The sequence below is a fragment of the Suillus paluster genome, assembly GCF_016628075.1.
Source record: "Suillus paluster strain FC165 chromosome Unknown EDB91scaffold_194, whole genome shotgun sequence".
In the NCBI taxonomy this organism is placed as follows: domain Eukaryota; kingdom Fungi; phylum Basidiomycota; class Agaricomycetes; order Boletales; family Suillaceae; genus Suillus; species Suillus paluster.
Genome location: NW_024537754.1, coordinates 21,419 through 38,421, shown reverse-complemented (window position 1 = coordinate 38,421; position 17,003 = coordinate 21,419). Strand labels below are relative to the sequence as shown.

The following is a 17,003-nucleotide window of genomic DNA, read 5'->3' as shown; positions in this document are numbered from 1 at the left end:
AAGAGTGAGTTAAAGTGGGACAAGAAAAGAGTGCTATAGTGAAAAAGGCCATCACAGGAAGCCCTTTATATGTTCAAAGCTCACTAAGACCAATAGCTTAAATAGGTCATCATCATAAATGGATGTTGACGTATCTGTATATGTGCACCTAGTTTTGGTTAAAACAAAAGGCACACTCGAAATGATTTTTGCGTCTGCCATACTAATTGAGCGCTCGGCCGACCAGTTATTTTTGGGACCAAATCTCAGCAAGGACTTTTTTCGTAGTCGCACAAAGAGGAAATCAATGAGTGGTGACTGACCAAGTACCGGTGTATCTGTTTCTGCATAGATAGGTCGGGTCAGCAGAGGTGCAAGACGATCAATCACGTACCAATGAATAGACTCGAGACATCGTACACCATTTCACCAAAACGGGGATCTGTGACATCACGGTGCTTCACCAGAAGATGCAAGATGGGTTCCAAAAGGACATCGTCTCGACCTGCCAGTGCGCTCTGCAGGCCGTCGCAATGGATCAGTTCTTAAAAGTTGTTGCCAGGGGATATTCTGTGAAGTGAATTAGCCGTCTGACTGCCTAACCTGCCATACCTTTGACCCCCACAGAACGACCGGTACCATCGTTAATAAGTGCAGTATCGAAAGACGAGGTCTAGCGTGTATGCTATTCACTGTGAAACCTGGATCACCGTGTCCTTGAGGACGGTCGGTGGATAACCACTTTATCTTGTGATATACTGTGGATATGGCGTGGAATAGCAGATGGATACCTGCAGCAAGGTTTTCAAGGCGCTGGTGAGTGATAACCTCTGTTGCTTGGCAATGTACCGACTCTCCGAGCAAGCACCTCTCGGAAGTATATTGCACCATAGCCAGAGTCCAATTTTTGAATTGAGACGGCTTTAGTGCTTGAATGTCTTGTCATTTTTGGGTGTGGTTAGAGTGTAGGTCGACGAAGAGCACGATCCCCATAAGACGCTACTTTACATACTGCCTGTGACGAACGATCTTCTTTCGCTCCAGTCATTGCGTCATCTGCATAAATTCATCCTTGTGATTAGTTGCACGATAGGCATCCTTAGCAAGATCGATATCATCAATTGTGGCAAGAGCATCCAAGACAGCATGAAGATCACGCATTTCAAACAGTGTCGTGTTGCTTTCAAGTTCGTCAGTAGGAATATCGCATTTCGGGCACTCCATTGCCTTCACTCCAGTAGCAAGTAATTGCTCAGGATAGTTGCCAACGAAGCAGGCGAACAAAACACTGATGCTCCGGTGCAAATGAGATAATTGGCAAAATTGGGATTGCTGTACAAAGCTTTGATGCATTCAATGGCGTCTCTGCAGAAGACGTTGAATGCCTTGCCAGTGACAATGATCTGTTCCTGTTTGAACTTTAGTCGTCCATGAAGGCTCTTGTCAATTATCTTGTTCAACTCTTTTGAGTTCTTGTACGAAAGGCTGAGGTGTTCACTGACCTATATGGATATGAGTTCTGCTATTAAAAATGTACCTTAGCACTGGCACATACCCCATCAATTTCAAGTAAGTCTGTAAATGCTGTTGAGCTTGGACCCTGTGGCTTCTCTCGTTTACAATGTCCCAGTCGATCTTGGAGGTGAAGGGAGCATAAATACTGGTTGTGGTACCAGAATCAATACCGTATGTGACATTTGCACTACGGGTGGATTGTCCAGTTATTGGTTTGCCTGCGCAGGCATCTGGATATGTACAATAACCATATCATCTTTCTCCATGATGTGTTGCTCAATTTTCTGACTCCGAGTCTTCAGCACCAGAGTCATTGGAGTCGTAGGGTTCTTTATTGCCTTGTATGGGATCATCGATGGGTGGTTCCCATTCATTGTTGTGAAGGCCTTCTTCTTCTTGTTCATCATCACTGGAATCACTCTTATCAACTGGCCACTCTAGATCACCCTCCTCATAAGTATTGAAAAAGTCGCCCTCAAACATGGGTAGTTGATCTTGCCCCACTGCAGGAGGTGGTGATGGTGGACTTCCGGAGTCCTCTGGGAGATACGCGCACGAGAAGCAGCAAGGACGGCCATGCAAGGCACTTGTGTAGTCTTGGCTAAGACTATAGCCAGTTGCTGAAAAAGATCAAAGGCATCCAGGGCAGCTGATCATTGTGTGTTTGAGTGAGTTGTATCTGCTGCTTCAAGTTCTGAGATCTGAGATCCGAGTTGTCACTCTGCTGAGTGTCGAATCTTCTTTTCAGACTCTGCTGATTTGAACAGTCGTTCTAAGCACCGTCTGGTGGTCGCTCACCTGGTATCTAACTACAAAAGATGATGGTCTCTTCACCTCTCCAATTGAACAACCCACCCTTGACCCCTCCTCGATCAAGCAGCCCGCCCTTGTCCCCTCTTCCATTAAGCAGTTCCTCATATTCTCCTTGCTCAAATAAGTCTCCTTTTGGTTCTAGCCTGAGATCAGGCTCCTCTCCCAATACCATGAACACTGATCTATGTGCCTCGCCGGTCATGATATCAGTCTCACCATATGCAACACCTCACGCTCCTGATGCTATTGAGAGCCCATTTTCCAAGCCTGGCATATCACCCCCAACAGCAAGTGTTGCTCAGCGACAGTTCATGCACCACAGAACAACCAGGAAGAATTTTCCGTACCCTCCTCGCCGCAGCATCTTTCCAGCATCAGTGGAGGTTGATTATTCAGCGCACGTCATGGGTCGAGGATACCAGCCAGAATTCTCATTGGAAGCAACCCAGAAGGTATGATATGTTTCAATTCCAAATACTCATAATATTAATGTTGTTACACAGAGTGAGGAACAGTTGGAAAGAGGCCTCTCGCAAATGAGTTCTCCAACTGTATACAAGGGATACAGAGCAAGGCTTGCAGCTCGTGAGGCTGCGTGCCAGCGCCTGCTATTAACAGCGTGGGAAATTGAAGAGGCTGAGCGTTTCGCAACATTCATCAAAGCCATCCATACTGAAAATGAAAGATGGTTCGGAATGGTGGAAGAAGAACTGCAGGACTTCAGGAGAATGTTTTCTCAGCATGGCCAAGAAGAAGTCGCAGGTAACAAAAGTTATCTTCAAGCTGTCTATGAGGACAAATGCGAGGTCCTTCGCATCATTAGTGTCCAGGCTGATCAGGTCGGGCAGCTCTTGGGCAAACATGTCAAGGAGAATTTCTTGCAATCTACTGGGAAATCCTTCCGGCAGCCTGGTGCTGGAATTTTCTGTGCTGGCAATGGGGTTCACCTCGAGGAGTCAGATGAGACCTCTGAAGGATCAGACGACTTGGGTTCTTGCCGTGATGGGAATCTGGATGACTCGGATGTTGCCACCGAAGAGTTAGATGACTAACTATGAACACCTAAATCGCCCTCCTGATGCAGTACGTGAAACCCTCATTTTGAGTATTACAACTGATCGATTCATAACAATAAGATATGATTATTTTTCAGCACTTGTACTCCTTCTTGTTGTCATACATGACATCCTCATGTCAGATATGATCTCGTGCTGATCGATTAACTACAGTATTTTTCGTGCCAAATATTGCCACAATTTCACAATGTTTTACATGCTTCCCCTTGTAGTGATTTGTCAATTTTTGTTGGTATGCCTTATTTATCGTGCTAGAAACCTTGAAATGTATCGCTTTGTATCTGCCAGTGTGCATGACTACAACCTATGAGAGGCTCCCTCGTTGTAAGTGCTATGTACTTGAGTCCCAACAATATTTTGAAGGGCTCCCTGGTTCTTCAAGCCAATGCCGCAGCCTAGGATCAATGGTCGTTATTGGGGTGACGGAGGTCATGTTGGTATCTGTCGCCGGTCCTTAGAGCTACATAACGAACGGATAAAGACCCTTGAGCTGTACGTCAATCTCTCGCGTCAAGTATTACTAATTCATAAGAAGCAGATGTTGTCAAGCGCTCGCTGCCCTTTTATGTAGTGGTAAGTGAAAGGCAATGTGTCAGATATATGTTCCGCTCCAATCCATCGATTGTATTGGATCGACATTGGATCTTGGCGAGTATTATTTACCATGATCAATACAGTTAACATTTACACCCCCCCTAGTAATTTGTCACTGCACATGCCCTGCGGCAGGCATTGTTTGTCATTCTTGATTCATACTACTAACTTAGAGCTCCACTTTCCCGCCGCCACCAGTTCTTCTCCCTCTCCCACCGGTACCATTTGCGTCCCAGCACAACGCAACAGCAACATGCACCCCAGCGGCAACATACAGCTACCTCATGAGGACTCAAACCAAACCAATCTGTCTTACCATCCATCATACGGATCTGTTTCAGATCAAGCCAACTACTTGCATTCATTCTTCGGAGTGACCATGGCCTCAGATTTTGATGATCATCACAGCGAGTCCCTCAGCTCCCAGTAGACAAATCACTCACTAACATTTGAAACAGATATGTGCGATCAACAGATCGTCACATACTCACATCATGCATTAGGTAGAGTAGAATTCTGGTCGACTAGACCCCTGAGTTGCTAACTAAAATGAATGTCATAGATCCTTGCACCAGTAGTACTAGCGGAAGCGGACCATCGACTGTTGGCGCCAACAATAACACCCCCAACCCCCCTCAATCAGTGTATCCAAGCGCACTATACTACACCAGTGCTAGCGGAAGCGGACTGTCGATCATTGGCACCGATGATAATGCCTACAACCCTCCTCAATCGGCTCATTCCAGCGCACTCTACAGGTGATCTCCTGAGCTGTTGTCTTTTGAACGAAATCTTTACCTTGGTACCAGCAGATCATCTATCATTAGCGCCAACAATAACACCCCCCAGCCTCACCATCCAGCAGCATCCTACAGGTTACCAGATCCCCAGTCGCTGGTGGGATCTTCTCGAAATCAGCGTCCTCAGCCGCTTGAAACTAGACAAGATGGAGCTAGTATTGCGCCCATGACTATGGCGCCCGTTGCATCCGTTCTTGCCCCCATTACGCCCATTATCACGCCAATTATACCCATTCTTGCCCCCATTGCGCCCGCTCTTGCCCTGCAGCCCATGGCTACGTGTGTGGTTGCCCCTGCCATCAAAGTCAGCCCAGAGCACCAGATACTAATTGCAAGTCGTGTGAAACGGAGAATCCTGAGATTCTTTTTTATGGAATTTGCGATGGCGGCTACTGAGCAGGAGAAGAAACACATAGTGTCACTTGCAATTGCAGAGTTGATCCCATCCTTTTTCGGCATCAACGGTACATTTATTTTGCAGGTCGCCAAGTCAAACGCTAACTTACTATTAATTTCTTAGTTGGGGTACGAACCCCTGTGACAAATAATCACCGTCAGCAGATAACAATGTCGTGGACAAACATCTTCAAGAAACTAATGGACCTTGTAAGGAACAATCTTACCAATGGCTATGAGATCTGCCCCTCGCTAGACTCTAACTCACAAATCCCGCTGGAGGATTTCCGTCGTCGAGTAGCATCCGCATTGGTCAATGACGATCATAACTTGTTAGCGTTTATGCATAAGCATACTGTAAACGCGGTATGTTTTGAATGTTTTGACTTTTCGAAATTGAATGTTAATCCTTTTTTAGGATGGTGTTGTAACTATGTTACAGGAAGGTATACTGGCTCACCCCTTCATACTGCATACCATGATTCGTTTCATATGGAACACCGAGCTTGGGCTTTCTGAGTTCCTGAACAACCCACAGCTTCAAACCAACCCGTTAGAACTAATCGATTTTGCTATTGCCACTGTGGGGGCAGCTACAAAGCATGCACTGCTTGAGCAAATACCTCATCCACCTGTCATGCTTCCATTCGAACCGCTCAAGGGGAAGAAAACCTTTGATACTATTATAGACTACATCCATGATTTTGATCACGCACAAATTATCATCTTTGGCAGACGCAAGACTCACCTCATAAAAATTGGGGTGTCGCAGCAGTTAGCTACAGCTGTGTTAGGACATCTTTAGCACTATCATAGACATGTACTAGTTCAGGTATCCGTATTATTGTATCTCGTTGCTCGAGCAGTGTTTTGTACTTCGTTACTGGCAGGAAGACTCGTGCCTCGCAGGTAACGTCGTCTGATAAGTCTTTTCTCAAGCGCTACACACATTGGGGTTATCAATATTTAAGAACCCGACTTTGGTTCGGACGCATCCCCGAACCGACAATTATATTTATGACGTAAATAATGTAATTAGAGCTAAGTGTCTTCAAAAAGTTGTTTGGCAACAGCCTTGAATCCAAACAACGCAAAGTTTTAACCTCACCATCTCAGCTCGCCATCCTTACGCTTGTGTCTTACAAACAGATAGCGTGGTGAAATAAAGGCTACCACACGACACATCTCCCAGTCGATATTCACAAAGAGGTCAGGGTCATTTACTAGCCAGCCAAACGATGCTACCGTGACAGAAACCCGGGCCGATGTGTCTATCGAAGATGATCCACACCTCGTTGTCCTGGAGCCGGACGACAATCTGTAAAACATGTCCTCGTTCAGATAGTGGCTTGCGGTCCTTGTCATCAGCTTGGCTTCTCTATGCATGACTTGTGCTTCTTCGATCGTGAGCCATTTCGCCTGTCATTTTTGTCGAGACTAATCATGCTCCAGGCTGCATTCACAGAACAGGGTGCCACCCAAACGTTTCGCGTTTCACATGAAGTGACCGTCCTTGGAATAAGTTTATTTGTCTCGGGTCTTGGAACTGGTCCACTGCTCATTGGTCCATTGTCCGAAGTATATGGTGTGTCCAAGATCTTGCATTCAATAGCATACCTTTCAACGAGTTGGGAAGGCCGAAACATTGTATACAGAATATCTTACGCACTATTCTTCATCTTTACATTTCCCGTGGTGTTTGCTCCTAACATTGGTGAGTACTTGCCCCCGGAAGGGACGGTCGATCTGAAACAGGACGATAGCTGTTTTCCTGATCTTTCGCCTTATCACTGGGTTCTGTGGATCAGCCTTTTTGAGTGTAGCTGGAGGTAGTGTGAGCGATATGTTTCCAAATTCGAGTATCACAAAGTAAGCCCTTGGGCTTGCATTCTGATAATCTGCTGAATTATTTGCCCAGTCCAATGGCTGTATATACCATGTAAGTATGCGTACTTGAACAAAGCTGCTAAGCAGCTAAACTGTATTTTAATCGACCAATCATTTTGACAGATCTCCATTTATTGGACCAGTGGCTGGCCCCTTGATTGCTGGGTGCGTACTTCTTGCCCCTTGGGAGCATTGTGTCCAACATGACACAATGTCATAGATTCATAAATCAGGTCATAGTCATTGGCAAGTTGATCCTTGATCCTTGATTGACATCTTTCTGACAGCACCTATACTGGGAATGGACATATCACGTGCAGCTGTGTTGGATCTTTGCTGAGTTTCTGATGTTGGCAATAGTGCGTTGTATTTCTGGTGAGGTGGATTTACTTATGAATTATCTTTCTGTCATGTTCGCGTGATAGATGAATCTACTCGACAGACTGCAAAAGTCGACTGCAGATCCAAAGTTTTATGCTCCTCTGAATAGATGGGAAGGCACTCTTGCTTCTGCTATCCTTGTTAGTTGCTACAGGCCTTTTCATAAGTCACTGGGGATCACTTTCTCCTCCTCGCAAGTAATGATGTGCCACCTTCCCTAGAATTACTTCTATTCGACCGAATGGCACTCCTGGTAAGGGCAAGGCAACTCATTGACACTCGGCATAAGTCCTGATCATTCCAGGAATGCCCTTCTTGGAATCCTACACCTGGCATTCCAGGCATACCTAGTGATGTGTCGGGCCCGGCCTGAGGCCCTTGGGGCTGAGCCCTCGTAGGCCAGGCCAAAGCCAGGCCCCAGGTGAGGGCCTTATAGGGGCCTGGCCTGTGAGTTGGACAGGCCTGGACTTCCCAGTTTGGAAACACTGGTGGCACATTCCATCATGGCAGTCAAACTATAGGTGTGGGCCATTAGGTCCTAACCGGAGTTTGAAACCTAACCTAACGTGGGCTGGGACGGACCACTCAGCGCAAAGCATTCGCCTTCAACATCCAGTTCCTCTTATGAGCGTCTCATCATACTTCTTTCCCAGGACGTCACGCGGATCGTATTCGCATGAAGCCAACAGCACCACCCATCAAACGAGGGCGTGGAAGACCAAGAGGAAGCAAGAATCAACCAGGTGCAGGACATGTTGGCAGGCCACGCAATGATGGACAGCCCCCTCGAAAACAGCATAAAGGACACGACGATGCGGAGAGTACTACTCCAGGTAAGAATCTTTTCATATTGTTCCTCGAGCATCTTGACTAATGAAGAAAATCAGCGCCAAACACCTCGCATAGCGCCACGCAAACACCGCGCAATGGCGAGGTTCAACATTGTGGCAAAGGTGAGTCATAAAATCTCTAAACTAATGATGACCTCTCATGCATGCCACCCTGCTTCTCAGAATCCACTCCAACGCCACGCAGAGCCCTCGCAATTGATGTGGATTTGGACTTGGAGGTGTTCGAAAACCTTGATCCTCCTGCGAGGGTTCGCACCATCCCTCCCACACTTCCAATTGTGCCTTGTTCTGCAGCCTGCAGCGAGGTGCCTTTGAAGCAGACAACCCTTGCATTTTGAACGGCCGTGCAGGGTGCCAACCCAGGTGAGTATCTAGTGTCTACTAGCCGTTGTCTCCGGTGCTCTACTATCATGCTAATATCTGCCTCCCAAAGTGTTGGAGGCACCTACTGCCTCAACTGTTGTGCGAACGCCGCACATTTCGCCCCTCAGTACTGATGCCCAAGAACAGCAATCTGAGCCTGCTGCTAGCATTTCGCCTCAAACCTCAACCCACCAGCCACGGGACTTCTCTGAGTCTGGACCGGCCGCTACTATATGCGAGGCTGATCCACCTGCAGAGTCGGCAGCTACGAGCAGCGGGATGACTCAGCAGCAGCCATGGAGGCACAATGCAAATGCACCTGCACTGCCACCATCACCAACAGTTGAGCTGCAGAGTGTGACGGGTCTTATTGATGGTACATCTTTGCCGTAGCTGCTTCTGTGGTGTCCATGCTCACACATTATTTGAACTTCAGTTCCTGAGAACCCATATGGCTCTGATCTCAAAGCGCCTGCCCCTCGTGACGACACTGAAAGTGATCAGGATGAGGAAGCATCCCTGGAAGATGAGTTTCACCCTGTTTCTGATGACGGAGGGGAGGATGAAGACACGGAGCATGGATGGGGGGCCTTGACGTCTGGATCTGTAGGCAGATCTTCATCAAGGTCAACAATGCCACTTTGGCTTAGCAAGTCCTATAAAGTTGTAGAGACAATGTTGAAAAAAGAAATCAAGCAGAGTACCCGAACACCAGCCATGCCCAAGTGCTATGAGCAGCAGCAACTCTGGGTTGGGGATGCTTCACCCTTTCTGATGTTGCTGATGCAACCCAACATTGCCGTCAAGCCCTCAATATTCCATCGACCAGCCTTCTTTGTTTGGCTCCCACACTGTTTGCTGGGTGACCGCATTCCCTGCCCTCAATGCAAAGCAAACAACAAGCTGACGAACCAAGGAAAGCCAGTTTTTCTTCAGCAGCTTGGATGGATTGGAAAGCCTCAACGTGTGGTTGATGTAGCTCAGAATGTCTACATCATTGGGTACCGCTATAACTGTGTCCACCCTGGATGCCGCAAAACATATCAAAGCTGGAGCTCCGCAATTCTCAATGTTCTTCCTGCACCAGTGGCCATGCAATTCCCCTTCCAATTGACTTACCGCAGTGGGCTCTCAAATAGCCTCGTTTCGCTTTTGCACTCCTCGATCAGGGCAGGGATAGGACCAATGCCATCCATGCAGATGTTGCAGTCATTCCACTACGAACACTTCAACAATCTTCACCTTCAATACCTGGAGCTTGTGCATGACTGCTACAAAAGTTGTCCGAAACAGTTTTGGGTCCGCAAGCAAGCATTTGGCTCGTTCAGTGACCGAAATGGCTATGCTGGATTTGTACCAAGTGCAGGGTACCTCCGTCACTTTTATGACATGATTATCGAATGGCGATCGACAGAGATGAAACAGTGTATTGCCATGCTCCCGGTGAGAGTGCTCGCAATTGACCATAGCTTTAAGGTGCCTAGTTTTATCATACAGTATCTGCCCTGTCTCTGACATGTATTGAGTGAGCAGATTATCAAATGGCTCGGTAGGGTGGGCAGTGCTCCCCTATTCACTGCACTTCATACTGTGGTGAACAAGTACTCCGAGATTCGGTCCATGCTCTTCACAATGATGAAGGGACATGATCAATACATGCCCAATCTGTGCGAAATCAGCGAGTCACTGGTGAAGTTTGGACATCCAGAGGTCCAGGCCGTTTTCACCAATAACGTCCATGCAGACAAAAACAAACTTGAGCGAGTGTTCCCGTCCCTCTTGAAAGATGTTGTCCCCGTCCTCCCACATAGTTCCCTTCCCCTGCTTGAATTTCCTCGTGGATCATGGACCATCGTCGAGCTGAGCAACACCCATCAAGTCAATCACCGCTTTGATGTCATCATGAACCACCGAACGACGACAAATCCAAACGTTATGGTTGCATTCGACATGGAATGACCGGTCAATTTGGAGACCGGAATCCACGGTCCAGTTGCCTTGATTCAAGTGGCATATCAAAATACCGTCTATCTAATTAAGGTCAGTGGCAATTTTTCCTATGATGTTGCTGGTTCCTTACATGTTTGCACACATGCACATCCAGACTGCTCCGTTTCTCGAAAATGGTGTCATCAAGCTCCCACACTCCCTCCTTGTGTGGTTGTGTTTGCCACTGTTCAAGAAAGTTGGTGTTTCAGTCAGAGCTGACTTCAAGGAGCTGCAGAATGACTGCGGGATGCATCATGGTGCAGCATCAGATGAACTGTTTGCAGGACACGTGGAGCTGGGAGCAATGGCTAAGGAGCGTGGTGCTACCGTGAAGAGGACTGTGGGGCTTGCCAAACTCGTCGGAATACTTCTCGGCAGGCACCTACCAAAGGACCCCCAAGTCCGTGTTAGCCCTCGGTGGGCTGATGCAGTGCTCCCCCAGGAGTACATCAACTATGCTGTGCTCAATGTCTACGCTGTCTCCCAGGTGCATTTACAGCTCACGGGGATGGACATTGCTCAGCCTGTTGTGGCCACCACCCCTAGTGGGACTGCAATTGCACTCTTGGCACCTGACGGACAGGAGGTGGCTCACAGAATTGTGGCCCTCAAACGTCCTCCTGCCCTTGATGGTGTTGTTGTGTCACCAAAACGAGTCGTGATGACAGTTTCTAAAGTGCTTGTGCCATCTTTCCTGCTTCCTGCTCGCCTACAGAAAGCAAAGCAGGCAAAATCACTCGCGTCATTCAGCAGTACTCAATTTTCTATTGTTGCCAATATCTGAAACCTTTGCATCTGCCCCTCAACTCACGATGAAGGCTCTGACGGTCCATCATCTGGTTCATGCACGGAAACCCTTGGCGACCACCAGGATCCCGAGTCTGGAGTCTTGGATGCAGGATATATTGATAGCAGCAGCCCTCTGACGAGCACTCTTGTCCTGAATGAGGATGAGTGTGATGGTGATTCAGAGACCAGCCCTGAACAGACTATCAAGGGCTCCTTGCGAGATCCAGCTGCGGAAGCTGCACTTGTGGGGGTCATGGAGCCCTACGTGAATGTTGCAGCGAGGAACGACTCTATCGTTCGTTCACGTGTTCTATACGACAATTTTCATTGCTACAATCAATTCCCGATCACTCGCCACCATGGGCTCAGATGGCCGTTTGCACGAGCACTCAGTGCAGCATTTTTCATACCGGTCGCGGAGGACAAGGCTGCCATGGAAGCAGTACTGAAGGACTTCGGGATGGCATACAATGCTCAGCTTTTGTCAAAACCTGAGTGGGTGCTGTCACGTGTCTGGCGTCACGTACCTCCACCTGAAATTCTCCTGCCCCGTGTTGCCGACGTCATCAGAACCTACGGTCCAATCAAGGATGCAACAACAGGACAACCACTTTTCAATGACCGTGCTTGGGAAATCGCAAAACACATCATGGAAAATGTCCAGCTTGGATACTACTCGGACACTGCAGACATTGACCTTTACTTTGAGATCGGGAAAGATCGGCATGGCCTGATGTTGTATCGCTGTTGCCATGGCACCAACAGTGTCAAAGGTGGTGTTCACCATAATCTCATATGGTGCTACACATCATTTAATACATTGCCTCGTCATGCTATTAATGTGCTGCTCGACTACGCTGTTTGTCACAATATGACAGTCTGTCATTCGTTCATTTAATTCAAAATGCACTCTCACCTGTACAGTTGCAGGTTGGCAACATGAACCGCACTGGCAAAGCATACGTCGGACACTTTAATGTCCTGCTAAAGAATCACATTTCTCGACTGCTGACCTTAAAAATGGATGCACTAGTTCCTGAAAGCAGTGACTTTCAGTGTGGTTGGGTGAACGGCAATGACTACGAGCTCACACACGAGACTTTCTGTTATGCTGAAGTATAACGCAGGCAAACAATCACTAATAAGACCAAAGGTCTGTCGATACGTTCAAGACAACAGTCTTAAGAATGCCCAAAGTCAAGTCAAGGCTAAGTACCGAAGAGGTAACTTAGAATCAAGTCAGATGTTCAAAGGAAAACCAGTGTAGGTTAAGCTGAAGAATCAGCGTCACCTAGCTAGGGTTTATATAGTATGCTGGGTACAGGGTGTGACGTAATAATAGGTATGTATCAGTAAGCATATGCGTAAGCAATGAGGCGTCTGAGTAATACCGAACTAAATATAGCATGATAAGAGACATGCATAGTAAGCATGGATCAAGGGAAAAAGAAGCAAGATAAGCACAGCTGTAACATCACCCCCTTCTTACGTGGAAAGTCCCAGACTTTCACTCTAGACCATGACGCCTATCGTCCTCGGTTCCTCCTAGCCCATCTAGGGCCTCAAAGAAACCTCTTTCCTCCATAAGGATCAACGTCAATTGTTGAAGCTTCTCTTTGATGTCTCGAATGCTATAGTCAAGGGAGAAGAGTTCTTCTTCTCTGTACTCGGCGTTATGCCTTTCCAAGGTATTTTTGAGACGATCTCCAAGACGGTAGAGGTCATAGAGGGCGTTGAGCGCAGGCTCAGTATCAATGGCGTCTTTGATGGGGTTCTTGAAAAGTTTGGACGACAACATAATCCTACAGCGAAGTCTACGATCTTCAAGATTGGACAAGTAGGGGTCAGTCGCTACTTTCCAAGGAGCTGCTCATCGACGAGCTGCAACACGCTCACGAGTTCTGATCGTAGTGGGGCTGGCGGGAGTGTCGATGAAAGTGGGAATAACAGGTTCATTAAATATTTGGTATGGGGACGACACTCTAGAATCAGGTGTGGGAGACGTCGGGTGAGGGGGTTCTGGGGAATTTCTTTGACTAATAGTCATATAGTGGGGTCACGGAGAGAAGACAGGGAATCTGAAGTTAGGAATGGGGACGTTCGGGGCGCTGTTGTGCGTGATAACGAGGTTTATATCCTCGTCATTGGAGGAGATGTAGTTACGTCCACCGGTAGAGGGCATGGTTTGAATAGTTTAGTGATAATGGTTTGAGTTGAGAGGGGAATGAGTCGATGTGCCTGCTTATATCTATTCAAGATTTCAGCGGAGTTGGCTAAATCAGACTCCGACAACCATTTGTTATCGGCTGATGGGTAACCTTTCCATTTGACAAGGAAGCGTCGCCATGAGAGAGTTCCTTTATGTCCGAGGATGGCTTCTACCTCGTGTTCTTCTTCTCCATCGATTAGGTCAGGAGGTGGTGATGGGAAGTTAGGACCGTCTTCTTCATTTTCACGATAAGGTGTAAGAAGTGCTGCATGGAATACCGGGTGAACATGCCATTGGTTCGTGAGTTTTAGGCGGTATGTGACTGGTCCGAGAACTTCTGAGATAGTGAAAGGTCCTTCTCTTTTGGGTGCTAATTTCCTATTGGGGTAATTGAGATGCAGGTTCTTTGCTTCTAGCCAAACCTTGTTGCCTTTCTTAAAGGGTGTGAACGATCGAGTGATTCTTTGCCTCATGGTTTGTCTAGCGAGTTCATGTGATGATAAGGCTTCTTCTCGAGCCTTCTGGAGTTCTGATATTCTCGCTTCAACGGCTGGGAGATCCGATTTCTTGGTAGCCAATGGCAATGCTTGAGGGTGATATCCCATCATGAGATAGAAGGGAGAAGTGTTACGTGCGGAGTGATGTTGGGAGTTGTGTACGAATTCTGCCATGGGAAGTTTTTCTGACCACAAGGTCTGATCATTTGCGCAGAATATGCAGAGATACACTTCCAATTCTTGATTTACTCGTTCTGTTTCTCCATCAGTTTGAGGATGGAAGGCTGTGGAGAGTGCGATTTTGTATCCGAGAAGTCTTCCTAGTTCTTGCGCGAACTTAGCTGCAAATTGAGGTCCTCTGTCAGAGATGATTTTATCATAGAGTCCGAAATGTGTGTAGATGCGGTTGAAGAATACGTCGGCGACTCCTTCTGCATCGATTGTCTTGTTGCAAGGCGTGAGTACCACCCCCTTCATAAGCCCATGGTCTACCACGACCATGATAGAGTCAAAGCCATTGGATGGGGGAAGGTCTACGATGAGGTCGACTGAGCATTGAGCAAAGGGGCAGGATGAAGTGGGGGCGGGAATAGGGCAAAGAGGCGGTGCCGTCAGGTGAGTGTTGACCTTGTTTTGTTGACAAATGGCACAACCTTCGACATATTTGCGAATGAAGGTAGGAAGGCCGTGCCACCAATAGTCACGAGAGATGATTTCCTGGGTTTTAAAGCGACCAGGATGACCGGCAGTGGGAGAGTCGTGATGGAGGGAAATCAATTCCTTGCGTAAAGGACCAGGGGGAACATAATTGCGACCTTTGAAAGTGAGAATAGCATCAGAAAAGGTCCAATTAGACAGTGCTGATTTTATAGGGAGGGGTAGGATGGGATTTGAAAGTGCATCGATGGTCTGTTGAACCACGGGGTCGACTGAAGATGAGATACGAAGTTTCTCCTGCATGGTGGTGTCAATGAGGTTAATGAATAGCCCGTCAGGCAGGACTGTGACATTGGAGTTATCCGTAGCGTCAGTGGGAATGTGATCAGGTCGGCGAGAGAGAGAGTCTGGAATGGAAAGATCTTTGCCTGGTACATGTTGGAGTTGTAAATCAAACTGGGAAAGGAAAAGGAGCCAACGGGCTTGTCGACGATTTAATTGTTGGGCTTGGCGGAAATAGGTCAAGTTCTTATGGTCAGTCATGACAAGAACTGGGAAAGGGGAACCTTCTAGGTAGTGGCGCCAAGCTTCCAAGGCTCGGATGATGGCCAACAATTCTCGGTCGAAGATCTGGTAATTCCGTTCTGCTGGAGAAAAGGTTTGAGAGAGGTAGGAACAGGGGTGCCAGTCACCGTTGGAGTCCTTTTGAAGGAGTACTCCCCCGGTAGCATAAAGAGATGCATCAACTGCAATGGCAAAAGGGGAATCCTTGTCAGGGATGGAAAGTACAGGGGTGGAGAGGAATCGGTTTTTCAGGTCGGTGAACGCTTTATCACAAGCTGGCGACCAATCAAAGATGGAATCTTTCTTTGTGAGATCAATAAGTGGTCGTGCAATGGTTGAATAATCGGCAATGAAATGATGGTAGAAGTTGGTGAATCCCAGGAATGATCGAACATGCTTGACAGTTGTAGGTTGTTCCCATTTGACCACTCCGTCTAGTTTGACTTTATCCATGCAAATCTGTCCAGGGCGGATGAGGAGACCTAGGTATTTGACTTCAGTGGTGTCGAAGACACATTTTTCAGGTTTTAGGGAGAGCTGGTGATCGCGAAGTCGTTGCAATACTCGCATTGTTTGCTGATGATGGGATTCAAGGTCTTTGGAGAAGATTAAGATATCGTCCATATAAATAACCATCCAACCTTCGTCTATCATGTCTGAGAAGATGTCGTTCATCATTGCTTGAAATGTTGCAGGAGCGTTACATAGACCGAAGAACATGACCATAGGTTTGAAGAGTCCTCTCGATGTTTTGAATGCGGCTTTCCATCTGTCAGGACCGTGAATTCTGACGTTGTTGTATCCTGCGTGAACGTCCATCTTTGTGAAGATTGTCGCGCCTTTCAACTTGTCGATGAGGTCGAGAATGCAGGGGAGAGGATAGGCATCCTTTACAGTTGCGTCGTTAAGTCTTCTATAGTCTTGACATGGTCGGAGGGATCCATCTTTCTTTCCTACAAAGAAGAAGGGAGATGCTTGAGGAGACTGCGACGGCACAATGGTTCCTTTTGCCAAATGTTCGTCTACAAATTCGTTCATTGCTTTCTCTTCTGGTGCAGATAAGGGGTAGATTTTGCAAGAGTGTGGTTTGAAGTCGAGTTTCAGTTTTATTTTATGATCAAAGGGTTGAGATGGTGGCAGTGTATCCATGGCTGCTTTGTCGAAGACGTCCTTGTACATATGGAATACTTCAGGTACAAGTTCTTCAAACATCTTTGGCTTTTCCTTAGCATATGCTTCTTGTGCTAACTGTTGAGTGACATTGGCAGCCTTTCTTACTGGGAGAGGGGAGAACATGAATCGAGCGGAATTGGGGATTTTAGAGATTCTGTTTGTTTGGGATATGAAAGAGAAGGTAGTGGGAATGTGTTCTTGGGTGAGTGGCAAGTCAAAGTTGATTTTCTCGTATACTCCCACGAATTCTTCTCCTTTGACGTAAGCGATAAGAACTTCGTCATCTTGTAGTTCTTCTATTATTTCTTCTTCTTCTTCTTCTTCTTCTTCTTCTTCTTCTTCTTCTTCTTCGGGTAGCAGTTCTGGTTGTTCCTCGGAAATTTCTTCTGAGGATGTGTATGCTTCTTCGTCTTCTATCTCTTCTATTCTTGGTTGCATAGAAGCGTGTTTGTTTCTGTCAGGGATAAGAG

General features: G+C 47.1%; 6 protein-coding genes across 6 annotated transcripts; 5 read left to right on the top strand and 1 right to left on the bottom strand.

The window, feature by feature from the left end:
* Positions 1-1,023: 1,023 nt before the first annotated feature.
* EDB91DRAFT_1256472 (uncharacterized protein) lies at positions 1,024-1,977 on the bottom strand (the record flags this gene model as incomplete). Its single annotated transcript, XM_041324164.1, has 4 exons — positions 1,024-1,267; positions 1,318-1,481; positions 1,535-1,554; positions 1,800-1,977. 4 exons carry the CDS (start codon positions 1,975-1,977, stop codon positions 1,024-1,026), a joined length of 606 nt encoding a protein of 201 aa, XP_041169352.1.
* A 500-nt stretch (positions 1,978-2,477) lies between these two features.
* On the top strand, positions 2,478-3,359 carry EDB91DRAFT_1256471 (uncharacterized protein; the record flags this gene model as incomplete). Its single annotated transcript, XM_041324163.1, has 2 exons — positions 2,478-2,759; positions 2,811-3,359. The coding sequence occupies 2 exons, from the start codon at positions 2,478-2,480 to the stop codon at positions 3,357-3,359; spliced, it is 831 nt and encodes a 276-aa protein (XP_041169351.1).
* A 1,167-nt stretch (positions 3,360-4,526) lies between these two features.
* EDB91DRAFT_1256470 (uncharacterized protein) lies at positions 4,527-5,978 on the top strand (the record flags this gene model as incomplete). The annotated part of the gene is made up of 4 exons (XM_041324162.1): positions 4,527-4,735; positions 4,790-5,241; positions 5,298-5,539; positions 5,592-5,978. The coding sequence occupies 4 exons, from the start codon at positions 4,527-4,529 to the stop codon at positions 5,976-5,978; spliced, it is 1,290 nt and encodes a 429-aa protein (XP_041169350.1).
* Positions 5,979-6,518: 540 nt separating this feature from the next.
* EDB91DRAFT_1064360 (major facilitator superfamily domain-containing protein) lies at positions 6,519-7,839 on the top strand (the record flags this gene model as incomplete). Its single annotated transcript, XM_041314685.1, has 10 exons — positions 6,519-6,578; positions 6,626-6,758; positions 6,810-6,887; positions 6,937-7,042; positions 7,092-7,112; positions 7,184-7,225; positions 7,281-7,293; positions 7,348-7,472; positions 7,503-7,646; positions 7,746-7,839. Coding segments are annotated over 10 exons (816 nt in total), but the record flags the coding sequence as incomplete, so codon positions are not given.
* Positions 7,840-9,279: 1,440 nt separating this feature from the next.
* Positions 9,280-10,614, top strand: EDB91DRAFT_1064357 (uncharacterized protein; the record flags this gene model as incomplete). The annotated part of the gene is made up of 2 exons (XM_041314684.1): positions 9,280-10,131; positions 10,189-10,614. Coding segments are annotated over 2 exons (1,278 nt in total), but the record flags the coding sequence as incomplete, so codon positions are not given.
* A 133-nt stretch (positions 10,615-10,747) lies between these two features.
* Positions 10,748-12,555, top strand: EDB91DRAFT_1256467 (uncharacterized protein; the record flags this gene model as incomplete). The annotated part of the gene is made up of 3 exons (XM_041324161.1): positions 10,748-11,396; positions 11,463-12,292; positions 12,358-12,555. The coding sequence occupies 3 exons, from the start codon at positions 10,748-10,750 to the stop codon at positions 12,553-12,555; spliced, it is 1,677 nt and encodes a 558-aa protein (XP_041169347.1).
* Between the last annotated feature and the right edge of the window lie 4,448 nt (positions 12,556-17,003).